This window comes from Peromyscus maniculatus, chromosome 9 (genome assembly GCF_049852395.1).
Source record: "Peromyscus maniculatus bairdii isolate BWxNUB_F1_BW_parent chromosome 9, HU_Pman_BW_mat_3.1, whole genome shotgun sequence".
NCBI classification, from domain to species: Eukaryota; Metazoa; Chordata; class Mammalia; order Rodentia; family Cricetidae; genus Peromyscus; species Peromyscus maniculatus.
In genome coordinates, this window is record NC_134860.1 from 45,487,833 (window position 1) to 45,514,466 (window position 26,634).

At 39.7% G+C, this 26,634-nt stretch overlaps 1 protein-coding gene across 17 annotated transcripts in view; it reads left to right on the top strand.

Moving 5' to 3' along the window:
* The window catches only part of Ktn1 (kinectin 1), a 97,327-nt gene extending 75,488 nt beyond the window's left edge, over window positions 1–21,839 (top strand). For 6 of the 17 annotated variants that reach the window (XM_076544870.1, XM_076544874.1, XM_076544871.1 and 3 more), the window contains 11 exons: window positions 2,502–2,591; window positions 6,644–6,724; window positions 7,356–7,445; window positions 7,589–7,681; window positions 8,716–8,787; window positions 8,976–9,059; window positions 9,222–9,305; window positions 16,034–16,117; window positions 18,309–18,404; window positions 19,076–19,193; window positions 21,384–21,839. In XM_076544870.1, the coding sequence (XP_076400985.1) occupies window positions 2,502–2,591; window positions 6,644–6,724; window positions 7,356–7,445; window positions 7,589–7,681; window positions 8,716–8,787; window positions 8,976–9,059; window positions 9,222–9,305; window positions 16,034–16,117; window positions 18,309–18,404; window positions 19,076–19,180 (879 nt within the window). In that variant the 3' untranslated portion in view covers window positions 19,181–19,193; window positions 21,384–21,839. The remainder of the gene's footprint in view (window positions 1–2,501; window positions 2,592–6,643; window positions 6,725–7,355; window positions 7,446–7,588; window positions 7,682–8,715; window positions 8,788–8,975; window positions 9,060–9,221; window positions 9,306–16,033; window positions 16,118–18,308; window positions 18,405–19,075; window positions 19,194–21,383) is intronic. The other 11 variants (XM_076544873.1, XM_076544881.1, XM_076544876.1 and 8 more) reach the window with 5 other exon arrangements.
* The last annotated feature ends 4,795 nt before the right edge of the window (window positions 21,840–26,634 follow it).

Genomic DNA, 26,634 nt, shown 5'->3' on the forward strand with positions numbered 1-26,634 from the left:
CAACAAAGGGCATTCTTCTTTAGCCTGTCTGTCCACTAGGGGAAAGGGTCAGAGTGGAGGTGTAAACTAGATAGTGGGACAACTGAGCATGAATGCAACAGGAATATTGGTTTTTGAAGCCAGGTTAATGAATGCCCCATATGATTAATTCCACATTCTGAAAGTGTTTGTGTGCCAAGGTAATCTATTGCATTTTAATTAGTCTTAAGGACATTGGAAACAGTTTTTTAGTAGATACAATTTTAAGATTTGCTAATATCATGTGTACAGTTATATTTCCTTTAGTGCAGTAGATTTATACTTACTGCAGTACTTAACCTGGTAAAAATTTTCATTAAGTTGAGACAGTTGGCAGCTATTACTGCCAGAGGGATTTCAGCCAGAGACGGAGGCTCTAGCCACACAGGCAGTGTTTAATTGTGAAGGGTTCCTGTTGTGAGTCACCTGTCACAAAGGAGGCTTCTAGTGTGGGCTTTGGACTATTGAGAACTAAAGTGTTCTTCTAACCTTTCCTGTACAAGGCATTGTGTGTCCTCTAATGGACAAAGGGAGCTCCAGTATGTGCATGATGGCTTGATAGCTATATGATTTATAGGGAATAGACTCCAGTCTTCCCTTAACAGAATTGAGAATCCTTTCACAGCATGGGTGTAAATGATGTTGATTTACTAAGTGCCACAAATTGTGATGTGACTACGTATAGCACCTTTAGTGTTTTTAGGTGCTAGAAATAAAGTCAAAATAAAGGGTAGCATACTGTTCTTAGATGTTTATTTATTGATTTTTTTTTTTGAAACAGGGTTTCTTTGTGTAGCCCTGGCTGTAAATGTTTAGTTTTTATTAACTAGATTTTTCTTTTTCTTTTGTGTGTGGTTGGCTCTCAGTACATAGTCCATGCTGGCCTGACTCTTGAGATTCTCCTGCTTCAGCTTCCCAGGTCTGGGGTTACAGGCGTGTGCCACCATACCAGCTTCTGGAGCTTTGCTTATTTATTTATTTTTTCTTTTGAGACAGGGTCTCACTACAGAGTAGCTTTGGCTGGCCTGAAACTAGCTAATTAGACCAGGATAGCTTCAAACTCCTAGAGATCTGCCTACCTCTGCCTCTGTCTCTACTGGGTAAAAGTGTGAGCCCCCAAACCTAGCCTGGAGTTACTTGTAAAGTAGTAAATACTTGTAAGAAACTATAAATGACAGACTTACATAAAAGGTACTTTGCATATTCTAATCAATGCTGGAACTAAGGAAATAATTCAGTTTCTAAAATTAGATCTATTTTAAGTGTTGAATGGAAATTGTTTACCACCAAATTCTCTGTAGAATAAAGTAGTTTGCTTGGTGGCTGCTGCTGATGAGCTACGTTTTCTCCCTCTGTGGTCTCAGGATGCTTCTGTTCCATGCTGTCTGTAGGCAAATGAGAACAATCTCCTCTTGATCATCTCTGAAGTAACAGTTGTTTCCTTCAAGTGAATATACCCTGCTTTGTGCAGTTAGGTATATGCGTACAAGTTCGTGGACTTCACTAAATTATTGAAAATACTGGGTAAAGCGGCTATTAGTGGTAAAATATTGCCACTAATCTTTAATAATACAGCACGTTTTAGTGCATAGAATACAGTTTCTAGTTTCTGTTGTGTACATTTAGATTTTCATGTGATTAATGTTTCCTTAAATTGAAGTGTATGTGTCTTAAATCAGTGACAGGTTTCAAAGAGCTGAGCGGAGCTCGAGGTTCTGCTCGTCCCCTGCTGTCGCTTGCTGGACTCAGTAGTGTGTGAAATGGTTTTGGTGTACGTTTTTAGAGGTGTCTTTTTTTTTTTTTAAATCTTGTAGAAATAGTTTGAGCATTAGATTTGAAGGGATATGTGTATGTGGTCAAATGGTTTCCCTAATTTTGACAAACCCTGGTTCTGAGTTTATAATTGGAGTTAGAAATCAACAACTTTAGATTAAATATCAGTTGAACTTGATAGCCCACTGTATACTCTTACTGATGTGTGGCATTGGTGCAGTGGTCAGCTCTGCCCCTCCCCCTTTACTTCCATCCCAATTTATATGTCCCTTTTGTTTAACAGAATAGGAAAGTATCACTGTTTTTTTTTGTAAACCATTACTGGTCAGTAAGCCTCATTTATCCCACCCAGATGCGTGTTTCTTGGTAAAGTCGTCTGTGAGGTTTTAATGGTAGGAAGGGATGTATGTTTGAAGTGTTCCTGGAGAGGCAAATCGCTTTGTTTCTAATGACAAAGATCTGTATTGTCAGTTACTGCTTTTCCTTGATTAACTCAAGGTATTATTTGCTATTTAGGATGCATTAGAGATCTTGTCTTTAAGCAAGTATCCTTTAATGCCTTAAAGTAAGAAAAATGGTATTTTTCAATTTTAAGTTTTAAAAATTGACTTTTTTCTCCATTAAAGTTTCAAAGGTCATAGCTTTTTTTTTTTTTTCCTTTCAAAATTGTATAACCTTTTAAGTTTGATTTGGTATGTCTTTTGCTTTAGGAAAGACAACAACATGTGGAAGCTGTTGAGTTAGAGTCCAAAGAACTTCTCAAAAGATTATTTCCAATGGTGTCTGTTCCTTCTAATTTGGTAAGATGACTCTCTGGCTTTTTCACATTTCACCTGACTTATGTAGGAAGTTGTCAGTAGCAGCATTTGATTTCTGAATTTGAGTTGTTAGCGTGTCCCTGCCATTTAACAAGGCAGGTGTGCTTCTGAGTAAGTTGGTCCAAAGCTCTGTACCTGAAACTTTCGTTGTATTCTATCAAATTGAATGGCTTGTAGATATGTTTGGAAAAGAGGTTTTTCTGAATGGTAATAAAACCAATAATAATTTAAGTGATTACTTCTTAGTTTTAACATCAATCCTTTAATGTATTCCATGCTACGCACTAGGGTCTTTTATATTTGAAAACCATGAGTTTCATTTCCTCTTCACCCCAGGGAATGAGGGTGAACGTGGTTCTTGTAGGACAGAAAGATGACCAGCTCAGATAGCAGCGAGTGCTTGAGGACACATACCAGGGAGTGTCCCTTAAACGTTGAGGGAATGCCCTTGAAGTTCCTGAAATGTACAGATAGGCCTTCTTAAATTTTGAACAAAACAAATGTATATATACTCAAAAGTAGGCGGTGGAATAATGATCACAGGACCCATTTTGGGAATCACCATGCGTGCTTATGTTAATATATAAATGGCTTTATACTTCCCATCCCATTAGTTCTCAAACTTCCTAATGCTTCCACCCTTTACTACAGTTCCTCATGCTGTGGTGACCTCCAACCATAAAATTATTTTGTTGCTACTTCGTAACAGTAGTTTTGCTACTGCTGTGAATTGTAATGTAAATATTTTTGGAGATAAAAATTTGGCTGAGGGGTTATGACCCACAGGTTGAGAACCTCTGTATTAGATCACCCAGAAGGAACTCAGACATCAGGGTATTTTATCTGTAAATATTTTAACACATAATCCTAAAGAGATAAGAATTATTTTAGTTTAAATAATACATCTTTAATTACACATATTTAGTCATTCCCCTAATTTCCATATACAGTGCTCATGCCAATTAAATAATGAGGTATTTTATTTTATAATTAGAACCCAAATAAAATCAACAAGTGATTGGTGTTTTCAGTCTGCTAAATCCCTGCAAGTGTGCTGCATCCCATCTGTTTTCCTCCTCTCCCATTTGAAGCCTAGAAGTGTCCTGTTGCAGTTTCTGATAGTTTGGATTTAGCTGACTGCATTCCTAGTGCCGATGTGTTCCCTGTCCTTAGTATAACTCATAAATCAGTACCCATTAGAGGCTTACCTGACTCAGGGTCAGTATTTCAAGGTGCATGGATGGTGGTGGGTACTGAGGTCTATGGTATCTGCTTGTGTGGTTCCCTGGAGCTTCTTCAGGCTGGCTGCGATGGCCTTTGGTAGCGCTTGTGCCTTGTGCTGTAACAAGATGTTCCTGATTTATTGGATACAGTCAAAGCTTCAAGCATGGACCGGCTCCTTCCTCCAGGTGTGGGTGCAGGGGCAGAGTGTACTGTATGAGATGTAGAGGGTCAGCTGCTTTTTCTCTTAAGGTTATGGATACAGGCACCTACTGTTAATTCAAGTAAGGAGGGAAGGTTCCTGTTTCCTTTGTAGCTGTGAGGAGGGTACACAGGCTTGAATAGCAGGTGTTACTGCCATCTGAACTGGGAAAATGTCTTATATTAGACAGAGAGATAACCTAGAGAAAGGGTGTTAATACATTCATGTCCTTTTCTTCTGTGGCCATAATCTGGTTTTGTTTCTACTGTATGTTTTATTGGTGGATTTATTTATTTGACAGTATTTATGAGCCAAGAGTGCTGAAGATACCTAGTTTCTGTTCTTCAAAGATTGTAGAAAATTGCCAGTAGTCAGTGTTTTTTCTTTTTCTTTTTTTTTTCTAATTAAAAAAATAAAAGTATTTATGTGCGTTGGTGTTTTGCCTGCATGTATATCTGTATGAGGGTGTCAGGTACCCTGGAACTGGAGTTACAGACAGCTGTGAGCTGCCATGTAGGTGCTGGGAATTGAACCTAGGGCTTCTGGTAGAACATCCAGTTCTCTTAACCACTGAGCCATCTCTTGAGCCCCCAGTTTTTCTTTTAATGTAACAGATCTATTGATTATCTTATTATTACTTGCTCATTTGTTTGGGGATATAGTCTTGCCATGTGGCTCAGGCTGACCTTGAATTCCTGATTCTTCTGCCTCCGAATCCTGGCTTGAGATTACAAGCAAGTGTGTGCCACCATGCCTGGTTAAATTTATTCTTAATGGCATTACTGTTGACCTTCAAAAACTAAATCTTCAAGGCTCTGTAAAAATTTATAGATCACCATAAGACATGACAATATTCTTTGTGTTTTGTTCACATACTTGTTGAATGTTGCATCATGTTGTCTTAAACTTTTCATGTGCTAGTTAAGAGATTAGTATTCTAGATTTTTAAAAGAATTTCTTAATTTAGCCAGGCATGGTGGTGCACACCTTTAATCCCAGCACTAGGGAGGCAGAGGTGGGCCATGCTGGTCTCTGTAACAGACTAGCCAGGACTACGTACAAGAGAAAAAGAGCACAGAGTTAACTTAAGCCTCATTCTTATCAGGATAAATTAACATAACCATCAAACAGGAAGGGGCTTTTGTGCGGAGCTTTTCATTGCTTGCTGTTGCCACTGTGTAAAGCAGATCCAGACAGGAACTTTTCATCGGGTTTTAATTATGTTGGATTCCGGTATTTGAGCCTAGAGTAGTCTAGTAGTGGGCAGAGATGTGGTTTGCGTTTGTGTTGTGAGGATGCTGTTCTTTTTAAATGGATAGAGGCTTTGAACACTAGCACGACATTAAACTCCGTGCCGTGAGGTGACTCAGCATCACCCACTCTTCTCATGCGGTACTTGTAAGATATCCTGATCCAGCTACATAAGTCAGAAGCTTTACATTATAGAGTTAGTAAACATTTATCCACTTTCTTTATCAATTAAACTAAACCAAAAGTGTAAGAAGAAACTTGATTTTAAAATATTAGACACTTGTTACCACAGTTTAAAGTTCTATTAAGAAGCTTCAAAAATCTGTAATTTATTCTAAAGTTCCAGATAATGGCTAAAGCATGTATTGTTTTCTTTACTTGACCTGTAAACAGAAACCAGTTTTGTGTTGGAGTTAAATAAATATGTGCGTATCATCCCCTATTATGATTTAAAATGTGCTTATAATACATGTTTTGTCTTTTAATTTGAAGTATTTTCAGGAACTTTGGAGTACCTTCAAAGAATTTGAAATCCTCTGAACAGAACCCCCTCAGTTAGTCTTTGAATGTTTGAATTCTACTTCATTTTAAGAATTGTTTTACCTGGAAAGGTTTTTGAAAAAGCTGCTCATCTAGATTTTGAGTTTTTCACAGATTGAGCTTAGTGGCCTGTTACTCATGACTACGTCTCATGGCATTAGAATGTGAAGTTTGAGCTGAGGTCTACTGTCTTGGAGTCCAAAATTCAGTTGCAAATAATTTGATATGAATTAAAAAGTATCTTATTTTGATAGTAATGTGTGTATATTTAATTTTTAATGTACATTAAATTATTTACTTATTTATTGCTGGCCATAGTGCCATTTGTCTTTAATCCCAGTAATTGGGAGGCAGAGGCAGGAGGATTTCTTTTAGTTCAAGGCCAGACTACATAGTGAAGCCTTGTCTCAGTTTTTTTTTTATTTTTGATTTTATTTTATTTTATTTTAAATGATAGTCTCCCTATATAGCCTAGGGTGGGTGGCCTGAAACTCACATTCAAACCCAGGTTGGCCTTGAACTCAGTATCTTTCTGTTCATGCTTCCTAGGCTGTGTAGCTATAGGCAGGTAGCATCATTTGGCTTTTAGTGTTTTTTTTATTTTTTATTTGTTTGTTTTTTAAAACTGGATTATGTTCAGTCTGTGAAAGTTATATCTTCCTTTGAAATTCTGAAAGTATAATGACAATGTATGTAGGGTTTTTTGTTTTGTTTTGTTGTTGTTTTATATTATCTGATTTGGTGCTTTTAAATGTTTGATTATTTCTTTTACTAATCAGACTTATAAAAAATCTGTGCCTTGGACTTTTCTCCTCTACAGACTTACACTGAATGGTTACGTGGCTTTGAAAAGAAGGCAAAAGCATGTGTAGCTGGAGCTTCGGATGCAGAGACAGTCAAGGTTAGTTCAGGAAATGAACTATGTATTTAAGCAAACTGTGAGGTGGAGCAAATCAGAACTTGTTCTCAGGAACATTGGCTGATAAAAGGATGTATTATTAGTTGGGTAGTGAAAAGAATATGGTGCCTGCATTTTTAAAACCAAATGTTTAATTTAGTTACTCTCATCTCTTTATAGCTTAAGTTTTCAAAGTAAAGCTCAGCTAAGATTTGTAGCTGGTCTCTCTGGCTTGCTGAAGCACCCCCAGATAATTTCAGCAGCATTCTGGAACTAGCTTCCTTCTTACCCTTGACCACCAAGAGTGTGCAGACCCATGATTGTTCTGAATCCTAGGCGGCAGGAATAAAATCTTCCTTCTGTGTGGCTTAAGCATTGTAAAGTGTATTTATGGGCCTCCTTAGATATGTTGCCTCGTGTATAAAGAGTAACATCCTTGCTGTAAATGTGTGATGGACTTAAAAGAGTGTCACAAATGGACACCATGTGACCAAAAGGCCATCGGACTGCATTGCTGCTTAGGAAGGTTGCGATGTAATATTCCGTCCTAAGTCATTTCTGTCTGTTTATTATGTCACTCGAGGTTGAACTAATAGAAACTGCAACCCTCCTCTTTGTCATTTTGTCACCACAGGTTTTGGAACACAGATTGAAAGAGGCTGACGAGGTGCACACACTGCTACAGCTAGAGTGTGAAAAATACAAAGCCGTCCTTGCAGAAACAGTAGGGAATGACTGAGTTTACATTTCGTTTTTTTTTTTTTTTTTTTTTTTTTTAAATCATTGACTTATTTCTTCCTGGCCTAAGTGATTTTATCTTGACATCAGAATACAGATTTTTCAGAATAGTTCTGCCTTTGCCTCTAGGAAGGGATTTTACAGAAGCTGCAGCGCAGTGTGGAACAAGAAGAAAGTAAATGGAAGATTAAAGCTGACGAGTCACGAAGGACTATTAAGCAGGTATTTAAGGAAGTGCTTAGAGCAGCTGTACTGAGCATGTGGATCCCCTCTAGTGCCGTCTGGGGTACACCATTGATACATCACCTGAGTCTTACACGTGTGCAGGGGTAGTGGATTGTGTGAAGGAACCCTGGGTGATTCTGATGTTCACCCATTTGAAAACCACCCATCGGATGGATGTGGAAGAGATGCATGGGGTGGATTTTTTTTTTTTTTTTTTTTTTTTTTTGGTGGTTTTTCGAGACAAGAGTTTCTCTGTGTTACATCTCTGGCTGTCCTGGAACTCACTTTGTAGACTGGGCTGGCCTCGAACTCACAGAGATCCACCTGCCTCTGCCTCCTGAGTGCTGGGATTAAAGACGTGCGCCACCACCGCCCGGCTGCATGGGATATTTTTTATTTTTTGTGCCAGTGTGCATGCAGGCTGTAGGTTGCTAGTTGTGTTCTGTGTTAATACCTTTGGGGATTAAATATAGTGATTATCTGTTCATGTCACCAGAAATCAAGTGATTCTAGCTGACTTTTAATAGAGGATCATACAGATGGGTAGGTTCTGAGCATTATTGGAATGAAGTTACATGTGAGCTTTTGAGAGCTTTAATTGACAGTTCAGGATGGTATACAGCTTTGAAACCTCTGAGCAGGACTGATGAAAGGCTTGCAGATAACGGCATCTGCCGAAACCTGACACCTGGTCCACCCTCGGGACCCCACATGGAAGGAGGGAACTGACTCCTACAAGTTGTTCTCTGACCTCAGATGTACAGGGGCTTGTATTTGCCCTTCCCCCGAATAAAATAAGTAAAAATTTAAAAAGCAGAACTAAAAAAATCTCTTAAGGTGAATTTCTAGCCTGTGGCCTAGGACAGAGGTGAATGTGGTCTAAGACAGAGGTGAATGTGGCCCAAACATCTGTATATCGTGCATGTCACAGTGGAGCAGCCACCACCATGAGGGTAGAGGTGTCTTGCCGTCCCCTCTGCAGGTTGAATGCCTGTCCTCAGTGTTCTCTTCTCTGCTGTCTCACGTTTCAGATGCAATCCTCCTTCACATCCTCAGAGCAAGAGCTGGAGCGACTGAGAAGAGAGAACAAAGATATGGAAAATGTATGCTATCTGATGGCTACACTTGTAACTTGCTTTTAGCATTATGTTACTTTTATGTCTAATGATCTAATTATGTTTTTATTATCTTGAGTAGTTTGAGTTAATAGTTTTAAACTCCTAACTTTCCATTATGGAAAAACCATGGACAAGACATTTCAGTGTATTGATTCCTTGTTTTGTGCTGACAGCTGAGGCGGGAACGAGAGCACTTGGAGATGGAGCTGGAGAAGGCAGAGATCGAACGATCAACTTACGTGACAGAAGTCAGAGAGGTACTCATGACAGAAGGTCTTCAACCTTGCTTTCCAGTTCACATTCAGTTGCAACAGAGTGTTAAAGTATTTCCGTTTAAGTTGTTTGTAGAAGAGCTTCCCAGTAGCTACCAAGTATGGGTCATCATGGAGATCAATCTTAAACTTTAAACTTCATTGCAGCTGAAAGATCTGTTGACTGAATTGCAGAAAAAACTTGATGACTCATATTCTGAAGCAGTAAGACAGAATGAGGAGCTTAACTTGGTAAGCGGCCTGCCCTCCACTGAGTTTCCCGTCTGGAGCCACGTGTGCTGGCGCACAGGCCCACCAGGCTTCCCCTGGCTAACCAACCCTTCAGCTTGGCACTTTGGTTCGGTTAGAGCCAGCCTTCCTTTCCTGAGGTCTCCGAGGATGGTTTTTCTTTTCTCCTAATAATGGCATGTTTGGCTTCCAGCTGTTTCAACGTTTTCTGCCTTTTACAGCCTAATTTCTTGAACAGTGCTACTTTTGGTGACTAAAGAAGCAAAAGATTGGTGGAGTTTTAAGGATTATTTTCTCGAACTCTCATAGTTAACTAAGTTTGTAACCTGGAGGAAGCTTGTTGAAGCTTACACACATGGTTTTCATTCAAGGGAGTGACCCAACCAGAGCTTCTCACTAGTCTTTCTAAAAGTAAATTTCAGAACTTTTTAAAGTAATTTCCTTTCTGTTTGTTCTTTTGAGACAGGGTCTGTTTGTTACATAGGCTGATCTCAAACTCAGTAATCATTCTGTCTCTGTCTTTTGGCTGGGATTACAGATATGAGCCAGTGTTTATTGTCAATATATTACCTAACACATAATAACCCAAAATGACTGCTGACTGACCGACTGACCGACTGACTGACTTCCTGACTCCCTCCCTCCCTCCCTCCCTCCCTCCCTCCCTCCCTCCCTCCCTCCCTCCCTCCCTCCCTCTCCTCCTCCCTCCTTCTCTCGTGGTCCTAGGAGTTAAACCTAGGACGGAATGCATAATGGGTAAGCATTCTTTCTCTGAATTACATCCTCAGCCTTTCCCTTTAGTTTTGATAACGGGTCTTGCTAAATTGCCTAAGGTAGCTGTGAGTTTTTATAGCCCAGGCTGTCCAAGGAGCGGGGACTGCACCACCAGGCCTAGCTGCAGCTACAGGTTTTAAGACATGACGCTCTTGCATTCCTGTTCTTGTCTTTTTTAGGGATTTATGTGGATTGTTGACATGCTGAGCTGTTGAATAGATACAGCGGTCTTGTTCTGTTTTATACACTAATCATCTTAACTTCTTGTGATTTAAAATGTTACAGATTAACTTTTTTTAAGTATCTGAGCATACTTTAGGAAGAAGACAGTAAGTTTTTCCTTACTCCAAATCAGTCCTGCTAGTTGAGAGTTGTTTCATTTAGCACTGCACATGTACAAGGAGAACTTACTTATTTATTCTCATTTCTGATCACTCTTTCTTACAGCAGTTATGTTTATTAAATCTGGAGTTTTTGCTCTAGTGTTAAAGCATTTTTTAGGTTAACATGCAATACTGGCTTTCATCAAGCATCTTCATGCATGTATCTCAGCATTCCCTTCCTCCCCACCTTCCCTGTCTTCCCGTTCCCTCTACCTAGTTGGATTTGTCCTAGTTGGCGTCCTTGGTTATATAATCCAGGCTAGCCTTGAACTGGCAGCAGTCTTCCTGCTTCAGCTTGCGGAGTGTTGCAGTTTATTGAGATTTACAGGTGTGCACCATGATGTTCAGTATGACAGTGATTGATGAGAATTAGTTTTTAGAGTTGTATGAGGAGTAAATAAAGAGTATTGTACGTATGTGTACACACACACACACACACACACACACACACAAACTGTTCTTCATGATCTTGTTTCATTGACCAATGCTTTGTTTTAAGTAGACCCATCTCCAGTGTAGTATAAGACTAGTTTTGTGCATGTATTTGCTATATACTGCACCTGTCAGGCATGTGATAGGCCACCCTTGTTAGCCTGTAGTATGTTTTTAGAAGGTTCTTTCTGCTATCAGGAGAACATTTTAAGTGATTGTAATAGTTGCTTTATTTTAAAATAAAATGAATTTGCTTGGCCATACACACACTGTTGTGTTTTTGTGCCAAAAGATGACCCTCTCTGCCAAAGCTTTACAAAACTCTCAGTTAAGTTTCACAAAAAGCAAAAGCTTTAGGCATTTAAATGTAGTTCTCCAAATAAATTGTCCTAGTGGGGATTCTCCATCCCCTTTTAAATGTTAGTGTATTTGTTTGTTTACTTGTTACTCCTGTTAAGTCTCTAAAAGTGTTTGGAAGGTCATGCCTGTGGCTGGGAGGCAAAATCAGTAATTTTTTTTTTCTTTCCATTTTTTGAGATGGGATTTCAGTGTAGCCCTGGCTGTCTTGAAACTCATTCTGTTGACCAGGGTGCCCTCAAACTCAGAGATCTGCCTGCCTCTGCCTCCCAGGTGCTGGGATTAAAGGTGTATGTCACCATGCCTAGCAATAACTCTTTAGGTAATGTGGACAATTTCCTTTCTATCTAATTGAAACAGTTGTGAGAAAAGAGTTATTATACATGGATACTGGGTTTATATACAACCTGTTTTTGACAAGTTGGCTATTGAGAATTCTATCTTAGCATTTCTTACTGGTGCAGTTCAGGCTAGAGTGACCTTACATAGCTGTTTTAAAAATTACTTAAACTATTCATTGTCTTAAAGTGATAAGCAGTTGACTCTCTTAAAAAAATTTAGATTTATTATTTTATGTGTATGGGTATTTTGCCTATCTGTATGTTTTTGCACCACATGCATGTCTGGTACCTGCAGAGACCAGAAGAGGCATTGGATCCCCTAGAACTGGAGTTAAAGACAGCATGTGTGTAGTGTAGTAGTAAGTTTCTCCTTTCCTGCCTGGCCCCATGGTCCCACCCGGCCCCCGGTCCTGCAGCTGCTTATAATCACTCAGAGGCTTAATATTATTTACAAACTGTATGGCCTATGGCAGGCTTCTTGCTAGCTCTTTCATCTTAAATTAACCCATTTCTATTAATTTATGTTTTGCCACGTGGCCATGGGGTTACCATTCTGGTATCTTGTTGCTCCTTGGGTCGCGGCTGGCATCTCCCTCCTCTCTTTTCTTCTCTCGGTATCTCTGCTTAGATTTCCTACCTGTTTCTAAGCTGCCTTGCCATAGGCCAAAACAGCTTTATTTACTAGCCAGTGGGAGCAATACATATTCACGGCATACAGAAAGACATCCCACAGCATATGTGGGTGCTGAGCTTCAAAACCAATGTCCTCTCCAAGAACAAGTGCTCTTAAACATAGCCAACTCTTCAGTACCCCGACTGACTTTTGTAGTCGACCTTTTCCATTGGGACCATCGGCTCCCCAATAATGACATGGAGACTTAGTGTTAATTATGAAAGCTTGACCTATAGCTTAGACTTGTCTCTAACTAGCTCTTCTAATTTATATTAACCCATTTCTATTAATCTATGACCTGCCACATGGCTCATGGCTGTTATCTCTCCTCCTGCACATCCTGCTTCCTCTGCATCTGGCTGGCAACTCCACCCTGCTTTTTCCCAGCATCCGGTGTGCCCCAAAAGTCCTGCCTAGTTATTGGCCATTCAGCTTTTTATTAAACCAGTCTCAGTGACATATCTTCACAGTATACAAAAAAAATTATTCCACAACATTTCCCCCTTTTTGTGTAAATAAAAAGGAAAGGTTTTAACTCTAACATAGTAACGTAGTAAAACTATATACAATAAGAACAATTATTAGGCATTGTCTAAATAGAAAGGGAAGGTATTGAAACTATATAAAATAAGAATAATTATCAAGTAAGAATTACGTTTACAATGTCCATTCCATTTGGCATATTAGGAGAAAATATTCCAATATTCTATCTTCATGAGTCTAAAGCTGTGTGCCTAATTTACCTTCTATCATAACTAAGGAAAATTGCAACTATAACCTACATCGTCTACAACTCCATGAAAGACCCGAGAAGGAAATAATATTACCTGAGTAAACAGAAAGTGCAGAGCAAGCCACTTCCAAGACTAAGAAATGACAGAAACATCTAGCCTCCTGGACAGTCACCCCAAGGTTCCTCTGCAATGTTGGGGCACCATCTTCGGCTTGTAGGCATAGAGTATCTGACAGACTTTTCTGGGAAGCAAGAATTTTGAAGGACTGCCCCACCTTGTTTCGCCAAAGTTTGGTAGTCACTTTCCTGTATGTCCTGCAGAATGTCTGGCAGAATTTTCTATGAAACAGGAATTTTTAAGGATGATCCTGCCTTATCTTGGCAAAGTTCAATGGTCTTTTTCCTTTGTGTCTTGCATGTCCAGTTTGTGTAGTGTACTATCAGCAGTCAGGACAAGAGCAGTTTCTTGCCCAAATGGCTAGTTTTGCCACACTGAAAGCAAAATCCATATGGAGTATTTTCAATGTCCATCATCCTATTTTGAAATAAATTGGTGCTGCCAGGAGCAGACGAGTCTAACTGTCATAAAAAGGCTTATGTTATTAAAAATATTTTAAATGCCATATCTATCAGTCTTTGAAATGTTTGAAGACCATGTATCTAAAACATCTATGTTTGACCTTGAAAATATACCTAACATGACTACAAGTTATAGATGACTAACTACTAACCTGCACTTCTTTATTATCCTTAATAGTTTGTAATAATAACTTTCAAGGACTAGAAATTTCCATTAAATGAGATGCATAGTTACACTACCTTAAACAAGAGAAGAAATGTATGTATAGTATGTTCTGACAAAAATAACCTTATATTTGTACCAATATTCAAAAATCCATAGCAATATAAAATATTTCTCTTCTCTTTTCTTTTCATAAAGAGATCCCTGAATCTAATCTCCTTCATCATGACCAATAATAATTTGTAACTAGTTCCCCTCCCCCTAAACAATGACAAACATCCATAACCCACCAAATGACAAAAACTACCCACCTGATCTCTTGGGAATGTGGGCGTTTTGTTCTCTAGTCTGCTTCTTGTTGGCTGGGCACTAGCATCTTTGAGGAACCCTGAGAAAATTAGGATAATGGTCAAGTCCTGGCTATTATAGTCTGTGAGGCTGGGCCATCTCAGCCAGCAGCCTTGAAGCTGTTTTGGATGCAGAACTCTGAGGAAACTGCAACAGAGGCATCTGAGAGGCTGGATCACCTGGGCCACCCATTTTCATTGGTGTCTGGTCCCCTGGTTCTGAAAACCCATAAACTTTCAAAAGTAACATGCGTATCTGCATTAACACAAGTATGGAATGTGCAGTGAACACAAGTCAGTTAAAGATAATTTTTCTATGTTTGAGCAGGTAAAATATATGTTACCTGTCTTGTAGTTTTTTTATGTTTCTTTGTTTATAGCCAGGATTTTCAGGTGTCTCCCCTGATCAAACCTGATCTCTATCAGCCTTGAATGAATCCATAGCCTTTTGTTTTCTGTGGAGACAAGCATAACCTAAATAACCTCTTCCCCAACATAACGTCTTTTTTTACTTCCATTTTGAAGTTAAGACATTTTAAAAATAGTAGCTTTTATAATCCAATGTCTCTCAGCAGCTATTGTTTGCTCAGCAGCAATCAAAAAATGTAAAGTCAACACAACACCATACAAGATCCAGACTGTGCATTTTTCACCTCTACATGTATTTTTTGTATTATTTTGTTTTCTTTAAAGACTTTATCTTATTATTTATAAACTATTTTTTTATGTAACTATCTACACCCATTTTCTTTTCTTTTTTTAGCCCACACACAGTTTCAACACACTGTAACCCGTTTAGAGTGTTTTTCTGTCTGACCCTGCTTTTATTTGAAACCTTTTCTGTTTGCATGATCAAAATCTTAAACCACCATGCAGCTTAGCTCATGGTGCGCTGCCTACAGGCAGTGGGTGGGAGATGTGCTCTGTACTGCGGCCTCAGGAGAACTGTGGGACTCGGAAGCTTTGTTGGCTTCATTTTTGTTTGTTTGGAACCTTTTTTAGAACTCTTTTAGGTCTTATGTGGAAATACGTGTCCCCACGTTGGATACCATTTGTAGTCAGACTTCTTCATCAGGACCCTCCTCGGCTTCTCAATAATGACATTAATTGTGAGAGCTCAGCCGATAGCTTAGGCTTGTTTCTAACTAGCTCTTATAACTTACATTAACCCATTTTTTTTAAACGTATGTCCAGCCACCTAGCTCGTGGCTGTTATCTCTCCTCCTGCTTCTTCTGCCTCTGGCTGGCAACTTCACTCTGCTTCTTCCCAGCTCCTCTGTGCCCTGAAAATCCCGACTAGCTATTGGCCATTCAGCTTTTTATTAAACCTATCTGAGTAACATATCTTGACACATCTTCACAGTGTACAAAATGATTATTCCACAATAGAGTTGTTGGGGTTTTTTTTGTTTTTTAAGATTTATTTATTTATTATGTATACAGTGTTCTGCCTGCACACATCCTTGCAGGCCAGAAGAGGGCACCAGATCTCATTACAGATGGTAGTGAGCTGGAAATTGAACTCAGGACCTTTGGGAGAACAGCCAGTTCTCTTAACCTCTGAGCCATCTCTCCAGCCCCCCCAAAATAGAGTTTTTAAGAGAACTCTAGATTAAAGGAGTGTTTTAAAGCTGGTTGGAAATTTTCCATTTTCCTTTTGATTTGGAATAATTTCAATAACTATGAAGAGTAACTTTCAAAGGCACTTTGCTAGCATCTGACTCTGGTTTGGGGTTGACAGTTTCTACACTAAATTCTCTTCATTCTGTAGCTTCTCTTCGGTTCTGCTCTGCAGATGGGACTTCTGCTGCCAGCTCCTCTATACCTCTGGCCAGCTCTTAGCTAATCCACTGTGTATAATGGCTGTTAAGAGCTCATTCTATATTCATGCTGCATTAGCAAATAAGCATGCAAATGAAGTTAATCATTCTGTTCCTGTGTTTCTACAGTTGAAGACACAATTAAATGAAACACTCACAAAACTTCAAAATGAACAAAGTGAGAGAAAGAAGGTAGCTGATGATTTGCATAAGGTAAGATGCTGCTTGGCTCGGAGACAGTATCCCCAACCTGTGCTGTGCACGCGTCCTGAGTAGACACACTGTAAAACTGCTCTTGTCCTTTTGGGTCTTTAGAAGTGTAGGCTGCTGATTGCTGGGACAAAAATTTTCACTTGCTTCCCCATTTAGAGTTAAAGTTTTTACTTTTTATTTCTTTACTTTTGAAAAATTCTTTAAAATTATTATTTGATGTATATGGATATTTTGTTGGCATGTATGTCATATACCACATGGGTACTTAGTACCTCTGGAGACTTCAGGGGGGCTTTGGACTCCCTGTAACTGGAGTTGCAGATGCTTATGAGCTACATGTGGGTGCTGTAATTGGACTCAGGTCCTCTGGAAGAGCAGCCACGCTATTAGCTACTGATCCACCTCTCCAGCACTCTCAAGTTTTACAATAAAATTTGCCATTGTCATTTATAAAGCGCCTTTCTTTTTGTTGATGGAAAGGAAGAGTGTGGAAATACCTGTAGTTTTAGAAGTTCATTCCTTTCATTCAGTTCTTTGTACCAGTGTTTGTTTCTTCTCTCACCCTGTTCTTTTATCTGAGACAGGGCCTCACTATGTAGCCCAGGCTGGCCTTGAACTCAGTGACTTAGCCTCCTGACTGCTGGATTGCAGGTGTGTGCCACCATGCGGAGCACAAATGTTTTTCTTATTCTCACATTCAAATTGATGATAGGATTGTGTTTATTACTCCGCATTTGTTTAACAGGTTATTTACCAGTCTGATGTGCTGTGTTTGTAGTTGTTCTTGCATTCTTGAAAGCAAAGTTGGCTTAGAGCTATGCTAGTATTTATGAAGATTTTTTTTAATCAGAAAAATTACATGTCACTCTGTTGGAATTGCAGAATCAAGGGTTTGCACAGCTTAAATTTTGATACCTGTACCAATTACTGGGTACTACTAAACATTTAAATATTAATATGCTAACAGATCTTTTAAAAGTTTCTCATTTAAATATCATGCCATATCATTTCATAAGAATATGAAAAGTATTTTTCTTTTCAAACTTAAAGCTTATTGTTATTAATACAGAAAACTAAGAATTAAAAAACGCTTGAAAAATGTCAGATTATTTAAATGCAGATGAAATGTTAAATGAGAATTCAGGAAGTTTATGTTAGAGTACAAACTCTTTTTTGTTTTATTTTGAGAAAGGGTCCCACTATGTAGCCTTGGTTGGCCTGTAATTCTCTATGTAGACCAGCTTGCCTCAAGCTGCCTCCTGAGCTAGGATTAAAGGTGTTTGCCACCATGCCCAGAGAGAGTACAAACTCTTACTTTAATTTGGTATGTTATTTTAAATTTTGGCCCATGAATCAAAATATAAAAGATGTAATTTTAGCCTGGCAGTGCAGTTTCTCAGACAGTACTTTCAGGATTTTAAAAATGTAGATAGGCCATGGTATGTGTGATGGCGGAAATGGCAAGGATAGGTGCCAGTCACCTACCTTTATGTTATAGGAGTACTTGATTGGGATTGGAAATGCACGTAAATATTTATGGACTGAAAGTGTTTTAACACAACATTTTGTAAAACCTGGAGTGTAAAACTTAAAGTATGTTGTTGGAGCCCATTTATATCAAATTTTCTGCTAGTTTTCTCTAAATGTGTTTTATGTTCCTAGAAGGATTCAGAATAGTAGTCAGCAAACTCAGTGGTCTGAGTGTGATATTCTTATGTGTTTCATTCAAAAACAAAACTAGAAAGTCCAAGTGTGGTGGCACATGCCTATAATATAACTACTTGGGCAGCAGGGCCAGAGGATGGTTAGTTCAACATAACCCTTGTCTACTTAATGAGTCCAAAGCCAATCTGAGCTATCAGGCTATCTCAAAATTAATTAAAAACATAAAACCTATTCTTAAATGTGAGCTGTAAAAGGCAGATTGTGGGTGGGATTTGGCAGACTTGTCATCTAGACTAAAACTTAAATATCAGTGTGATTATTCCTAGTTTTAATTTCTTTATACAGTTCCTGTGTTTGAATTATTGAAAGTGTAGACACTTTCAATAATTCAAACACAGTGTAAACACTGTGGGAGATGTAGCTATTTTCATTTTGGTGACAAAAGTTGTACATTGTGCAAAATACATATTCAAGTTATTTCTTTTGTGTGTTTTGATGTATTTGCTCCTTGTTGCTTGTGGTACAGGCTCAACAGTCACTGAACTTCATCCATTCAAGAATTTCACTAAAAGCTGCTGGAGACTCTACTGTTATTGAGAACAGTGCTGTTTCCTCAGAAACGGTGTGTATTTCCTTTACCCGCAAGATTCTAGGCTAATTGCCCTGTAAACTTTTTGAAGAACAAGCATGTGCAAGACCAGTCTTTGGCTCCAATCTGTGCTTCCATGTCTGGGGCAAGGGGACAGACTTGAGGATAGAGTAGTGCTGCTTATTAACTTCATGTGTGGTCTGAGGGAAATTCCCTAGTTGCTCTGCTTCAATAAAAGAAAATGGTAATAACTCCTGTCCTGGGTTGTCAGAGGAACAACTGAGTGCCCTGTAAAATACCTTGAAGAGAGGGCAGCTCTGGCACCCACTAAGAACCCTGTGGGTGGCACCTGTGGCTGGGATTGTTGGAGGTATGCTCTCCTTTGCTGGACAAGCCTTTTTTTTTTTTTTTTTTTTTTTTAATATAGTCATTTTTTGTCTTTTGAAAGGAAAACAATACATTATTTACAATGTCCACAGACTAGATTTTTCCCTCTGTGGCCAGCATTTTATGCAGCATTTCCTTTCATGCCAGTTTGTGCTACTAATCAGCAAACATTTTACCGTTGCTAATATTTTTTAATGAATGTTCAGATTTTCCTCTTTTACAATTTTAAAAACATCAGTTTCCCTTTTTGGTTGCACATTCTTGGTCTTGTGTTTGGAGGTTTTTGAAATTATTTATCCCTTCCACCTTCTTTTCAGGGGTCTCCCGAGAAAGAGACAATGTCTGTGAGTCTCAATCAGACTGTGACACAGTTACAGCAGTTGCTTCAGGAAGTAAATCAGCAACTCATGAAGGAGAAGTGATTCTGGCTGCGGGGTAGGGACACCAAGTACTGCTGTTTCTTTATCCGTAACGTAGTCGGGGAGAAGTACATATAAAATACATACTCGCCGTAAGATAGGTCACTTTTCATTTCACTGTAGAAAAGATGCCCTTTTCATCCCTCTCCCAGTTTTCCATGGCTGACTTTTCTTGCTTGGTTTCTCTCCTGCCTGCGCATATTTTGCAGTCCTTGGTCTAGAGGAAGAGCATCTTGGTGTGGTTACTTCAGCCTCTGTTGGGCAGATGCTTTGTGACTTGACTGCCTGCCTGGGTTGGTCTGTTGGCATGATGTCTTCAGCTGCCCATTAGTTGATTCTGATCCTAGTTCAGGGCAGGTGTCTGTGTGACATTTTCCTTCCCTTTATGCTTTTGCCTTTGTTTTATCAATGCCAGACTGAAAATGAAACCATCATAACTTTGTAACATGAAACAGGTGTACAATGTTTATTGTCTATCTAGAGATGGGAGGAGTATTAGATTAACACCATTGCTGTAGATTGGAAGCTGGCTTGGCATTTTGTTTTGCCTGTTTCTTGTTTTGTGGTGACTTGCTCAGGTAGTGGTAGGCGAGGCCTCCATTGTGCTAGAATTACAGAGGCACCACCATACCAAGTTGGTGTTTTGTTTGAGTTTGCTTTTGTAGATAATCTAAAAAGTTTAATTTTTTATGCTTGAAGTGAGAGTTTTGCTTTAGGAGAAATAACAAATTCATCATTAGATCATGCTGTGAGCTCTTGTTGCCTACATGACTATAGAAAGCTCAGCATTAGCAGCATTTAAAAATGCCTTGTGTTCCTGCTGCTGAATGGAGGCTTTGTTATCTATGTTTTGCTTTCTATAGATGACTTAAAGCATACTACCTGTAGAACATTTAAGTATACACAGAATATTTCGGATATTCTCCTTTTGAGGCTGTTTGCTCCAAAATAATGGTGATACCCTGTCGGCACAAAGGGACACCTGAAACTGCCATTCAGAACCTGTATCAAAGGTCCCAGGGATAGGTTAGGAAGTCTGTGGCAAAGTTGACAGGCTTCTCTTGTCATGTGGCAGGCATGTAGTGTCACAGTTTGTGTTTATGATACGTCTCCTTTAGCCTCCCAAGCTCGTGCTCTTACAAATGCTAACTCCCCTCAGAAGACTGGGCACAGTGAACCCATCTCAGGCTTTACTTGCTCTCCAGTGTGAGTCCTTTTCCCATTTCCTGAAGTCATGTTTCTGGCACTTGGCTTTTCCAAATGGCAGGCAGCTTTGCTTTCTGTTCATAGAGAATTTCTTGCATTTCACTTCTTTCTGTAGCTTCAGCCTGACATTTTTTTTTTCTGTCTTGTGAGCATGGCCCGACCCTTGCTTTAATCTTGTTTTTCCTGCATGTTGTCAGTCTAAGTATTTTGTTCGTTTTAAACCTTTTTTTTTTTTTTTTTAATTTTTGTTTGTTTGTTACAAACAAAAGACAGGCTTTCTCTGGCTGTCCTGGAACTCACTCTGTAGCCCAGGCTGGCCTCAAACTCACACAGATCCGCCTGCCTATGTCTCCCGAGTCCTGGGATTAAAGGTGTGCGCCACCGTTGCCTCACCAGTCTAAGTTTTTATTTTACTTTTTAACAAGTGTTCCCAAGAAGACATTTTTCTCAGTGTGTTTTTTTCTTTCCTTGCTGTAATTTCTCTGTCTACTCTAGAATAATGTCTGTCTAAAACTGTTTTGCCAACATCATTAATGATTTACTGAAGCTTTTCTTTGCATACAGTGAATGGCATAGATACTGGAAGTCTGGACAAAATACGCCAAGTATACCGACTTGGTGCTATGAAAAGGGCTTAATTATTAGAGAGCTTTAAACAAGTCCTGAGATGATTGGCTACTTCCTGCTGGCTTCAGACCGTGTTTGTGCTTATTAGTGGTGGGGTTTGTAAATTCAGTCTGTTCAGCACTGGCACCTTAGGTTTACATATCCTGAGCAACACTAATAAGAATGACTTCTCAGGGTTGTTCTCTTTTTAAAATATGTTCTTGAAATCTTCTTCTGAATGTTGAGACTCTTTTCATGTTGATGACCATCAGAACGCATTGCTCTGGGTGCCCCTGAAAGTGCCAGGGTGATCTCATGAAGTATGTGTGGACTACAGCACTCAGGGTACCTTTCTTACTTTGTTCTAAATGGATTGCTTTCTTATCTTTTACAGAGTGAAGTAATTGGGAAATTACTCGTTAGAAGCTAACAGAAGGCGTTGTATTATATTTTGCCAAATTAAAGCCTTATTTATGTTTTACCCTTTCTACTTTGTCAGACACTGAACAGTTTTGTCTTTTCTAACCCTTGTTAGACTACTGACTTAAAAACACTTTAAAAAGCCAACTCTGTAGACACCTCCAGAGTTTAGTTTTATAATAAAACTGTTTGAATAATTAGACCTTTACATTCCTAAATATAAAATAAATGTAATCTTTTACCTTATTTTGGTCAATTAAATTGTTCAGAAGATCAAAGTGGTGTAGACAACGTGAAATTTAACATTTTAATACTGATGTTGTACACTGCTTTACTTAACACTTGGGAAGTAACTGCCTCTGACATCAACTCAAGGAAACACTTTTGTTGCTAATGTAATCAGCAAATAAAGGGACACTTATTATTCAAACACGAGTCACTCTACTTCTCATTGAGTTTGAACAGGTGTCATCAGCATTCAGATCATTTAGAATGCAGCTTCTAGTTGCCGCCACCAAAAGTCTTGTTGCTCCTGCAACCTCCTGACTAGACCTTGTGTCCTCTGTGGGTCAGGGCTGTGTCAGGTACCATGACTTGGGCGACAAGGATCCTGCAGGCGTTTGGTTCCCTCCATCATGAGGAGGGCTCTGCTTTCTTTTTACTATTATTACTATTGTTAAGTTTTCCTGTCCAGAGACTGTGTTGTATACATTCTCTTTTCTGTTGAAAAGTGTGTGTGTGTGTGTGTGTGTGTGTGTGCGCGTGTGCGCGTGCGCGTGCACGCGCGCTTGGGGAAGGTGTCACTGTTTTCTTCAAATGGCAATAACAATTGACAAGTATCTTGTACCACTAAGTATTAAAGTACCTTTTAGTATTATTGGTGTTTCTTTTTATTTTTTGTGCATTAGTGATTTGCTTGTATGCATGTGATGTGAAACACATACGTTTAGTGTCCACTGAATCTCCTAGAGCTGGACTTTAAAGACTTGTGAGCTGCCATGTGGGTGCTGAGAATCCAGCCCAGGTCTCCTGGAAGAGCAGAAGTTCTCTTAACCACTGAGGTGTCTCTCCTGCCCTTATTGATATTTCTTGGACAAATTCATGCTTCTACCACACAAAGGTTTTGCACTTTGTATTCCTTTTGTCTAGAGCTGTTTTATTTTTGAAGTAGGTCTAGTGGTATACACATGTCTTAGTTAGGGTTTCTGTTGCTGTGAAGAGACACCATGACCATGACAAACTCTTATAAAGGAAAACATCTAATTGGGGCTTACAGTTTTAGAGGTTTAGTCCTTTGTCATCATGGTGGCATGTAGGCAGACATGGTACTGGAGAAGAAGCTGAGACTTCTACATCTTGATCTGCAGGCAGCAGGAAGTGGACCGTGTACTGGGAGTAGCTTGAGCACATATGAGACCTCAAAGCCTGCCCCCACAGTGACACACTTCCTCCAACAAGGCCCCACCTCCTAATAGTGCCACTCCCTACGGGCCAAGCATTCAAACACATGAGTCTATGGGGGCCTTACCAATTCAAAACACCACAGCACTCATCAGACTTCAGCTGGTCAGTAGAGGCAAGGGGATCATGAATTAGAAGCTAGCCTGGGTTACAAAGCAAGACTCAATTACAAACAATGGCCTCTTTTGTTTTAAATGTCAGCTTAATCCCTGTTATTTTGTGCCCATTCCTCAATGTCATAACCAAACATTCAAGCGTCTTTTGCCTCTGAAGTAGTGGGACATTCGCAGTACTGCTCATCCCTATTTGAGACATGAGTAATTTTTAATGACTTCCTGTATGAAATCACATTAGAAGTTTTGTCCCTGGTCTGTCAGTCTAGCCAGCCTCTCCACTCTGGAGTAACATAGGGAAAGGTAACCATACTCCCATTCAGTGATGGTTCAGTTGGAGAGTTGTAGCTCTGTGCTCTCAGTCTCTGCCGTTAGATTAAATATTCCTAGAGCTCCAGTCATATGAATAGTGAAAGGCCTTGCTAGACACTTTGCCTTTTGGTCCCAATGCTCATCTTTCCACTGTCTTAACAACGTACATATTTGGAAAGGGGACTTGATACTCAAAGAGAATGAAGAGGTGGGATGGGAATGCCCATGAAGCAGCCCATTTCTCTTGGTGTGAGGAAGCTCATTGGTTTCCTAGAAGTCAGTGACACTGTCTAAAAGACTAGGCTTCAGCTGTCTTGAGTTTTTGAGCTACAAGTGAGAGGAACAGTTGTGTGTTTCCCCCAGAATTGGAGCTTTGGGGCCAATGCTGGGAGGACTCCCCTAGATGGTATGTGTTACGGATAGGAAACACAGTTCCCCTGCTCCCAAGGTTTGTGTTGGACTCCTCTGCAGCTGGTGGCCCTGGTGATTGTGTATAAGGGTTCTGGCCTGCACTGTACACTCAACCCGGGCATGATGCTCTGTAAGGCCCCAAGCAGTGAAGTCAGCCAGTAATGGACTGAAACCAGTGGATTTTGTCAGGTCCAGCAATGGAAGGTGGTGGTTGTGGTTGGGAGGAGCAGAGACCACCAGGAGAAGGCTGCCAGGAGCACCCCCCCACCCAGAGATTCCATTCTCAGCCCCCCCCCCCCCCCAAGACAAGACAGTGGAGGAAGGAAAGGACAGACAGTCTCTTGATTAGAGCACTACAGCTGTGGGGCTGGGCAGGCTTGACATAAGACAAGAGGAAGCTGCGCCAGGCAACGTGGGGAGCGACTGGCAGAGGACTGAGTTCAGGTCGGTGTGTCTCATTTCACTCAAGGTTTGCTTTTTATGCTTCCCTAGAAAAGTAGACCATTTCATGTTCATTGGTAGAATTCTGTTATGTAACAATATCATGCACAATTCATCATTTGCTAACTAGCTTAAACGCATTTACTTGGGTTGGACATTTGACTCTTCACTAGATTATTTTGAGGTAGGGAAGGGATATACTTCTGTCATCTTCTCCACTGTAGATGTGAAAACCTGTCTTGGCTACTCAGGAGAGCCAGTCCTCAGCCTAAGCCATCTGGCCTTTGGCGGACATGTGAGCACACACATGCCTACATATACATCTCTGTAATGATGTGTATGTAATTGTAGCTAGAGAAAAGTTTAAGATTGTGTAGGAAAAGAATAATTTTAAAATGGTTTTGTTCTGTTACCACTGTGCCTTTCTTGTCTTCTCTTGATAGTTTCTAAGGGACTGTCTCCTGAGTGGTTCTCAGAAGTATGACATTCAGACCACTTGGCACCCCATGATCCTTGATTTCTAGGGGTCTTGAAGGTCAAAACCACTTTGATAAGATACCATCTGCCTTTTTCACTGTGTTGACATTTGTGCTACTCCAGGAAAACAGTGTCTTCCAGACCCAACAGGACCGATGCACATATAAACTCACAGAGCCTGGCGGCATGCACAAGTTGATGCCAGATGGAGTCCCAGCACTGCTAGGGGGAAGTGGACACAGGCTCCCACCCCTAACCAAGAAGCAATCTGCACTTGATACCCACTGGCAAAGGGAAGATTGCTTTTCTCCAATGGAGTCTAACTGGGTATAAAAACCTCACTTCAGGGCAAGCTCCGTGCCCAGGAGTATTTGACCAGCATAAAATGGGCTCAGTGATATTTTTGTAGAATTTCTATCTCATTTTACTTTTGTTTGGGCATTTTTTTGTCCTACTGATCTTTTGCTTGTATATTTTGGCTTCTGTTTCTTGTGGGGCTTTTGTGTGTGTGTGTGGGGGGGGTGTACTTTTTTTTTTTTTTTTAAAGAGGGTATGAAGTTGGGTGCATGGAGAGATAGGGAGGGTTGGGAGGCCTTTGGGGAAGGGGAAAGCACAGTCAGATATGTTGTATGAAAAAGTTTTTAATAATTTTTTTCTTAGTTTTAATTTTAGTACATTATATATTGATAGAAATATCAGAGATTTTTAAATCTAAAGGAATTCTGAGACCAAAAATTGGAGAGTCACTGTTTCTGCATACTGTTTCTTTCCTGTAGTTTTTAATGACATCTGGCAATTATCTACACTTTAAAAAAATACATCTTATTTTATATTTTTATAATTTCCATTTTGCTCTTTGACAACTTTTGTGTAAAATTTGTTTTCAATAAATTCATTTTAGGCTGTAAGTTTTCCTCTGGATTACTTTGTTACAGATTTTTATACATAGGGATTTGTTATCTTGGAATATATTAAAATATTTCAAGCCTGTAGGAAATAAGAGGCAATCAGCTTTTGTCATTTATCAGTTATTCACATGTTTGCCTGACTTCCACAACCAACCTGTGGTTGGACTGTCTTGTGTGGCCTTCTGGCCCCGTCTCCCCCTTGGGTAGGATATAGCCCTTGCACCGAGGGTAAGTTGAACGTGTTGTTTATGTTGTCATGTAGCCACATAACTATGTACATACTCTTACTTAACAAATGTTTTGTATGCTTTCAAAATGTGTGTAAGCCATTCTGCCGTTCGCTTAGGTTAGCGGTAGATTTAAGGCTCCATGCCTAGGAATGGAACTCTCGGTTTGTAGAGTGCGCATTTGCTCAGTTCTGTTAAGACCGGCAGACGGCTTGTGGAGTGTTAGTTCACATTGCATAGACAGTGAGCAGGAGTTCCCTTGTTCTGTAACTCACCTGCTTGATCTAGAGTACTCTTGTCAGTACAGTGGGAGTGCACTGAGACACCTGTGGTTCGTGTTCAACAGTGCTCTGTGTAGTACACGTTACACTTGGACACATTTTGCTGTATACCTATGAAAATGAACAAAACCATTAACTGCCAAGCATTTCTGTGTCTCTACTTCCTTGTTCCCAGGCAGCTCATATGTTTTCTGTCACTTCAGATTACTTTGAAATTTCTTGTATTTATATAAGTGGACTATATAGCAGGTACAGCTTTTGTCTGGCTCCTTTGACTCAGAGTAATAAACATAGTTCTTTATATTTCTGAGTGTATGGTACTGTATATACTGTTTATTATAATGAGCTTATCCCCTCTGGGAATAAAGGTTTGAATATGTTCTAATTTGCTTTCTGTTGCTGTAATAAACACATGACCAAACCCAGCATGAGTGTAAAGGGCTTATTTGGCTTACATGTCCTGATCACAGGCCATCATTGACGGCATTCAGGGTGTGAACTCAAACAGGAGCACAGGCAGGAGGCGTGGAGGAACACTGCTTACTGACTTGATCAGGCTCATTGCTCAGCTACCTTTCTTATACCTCATAGGAT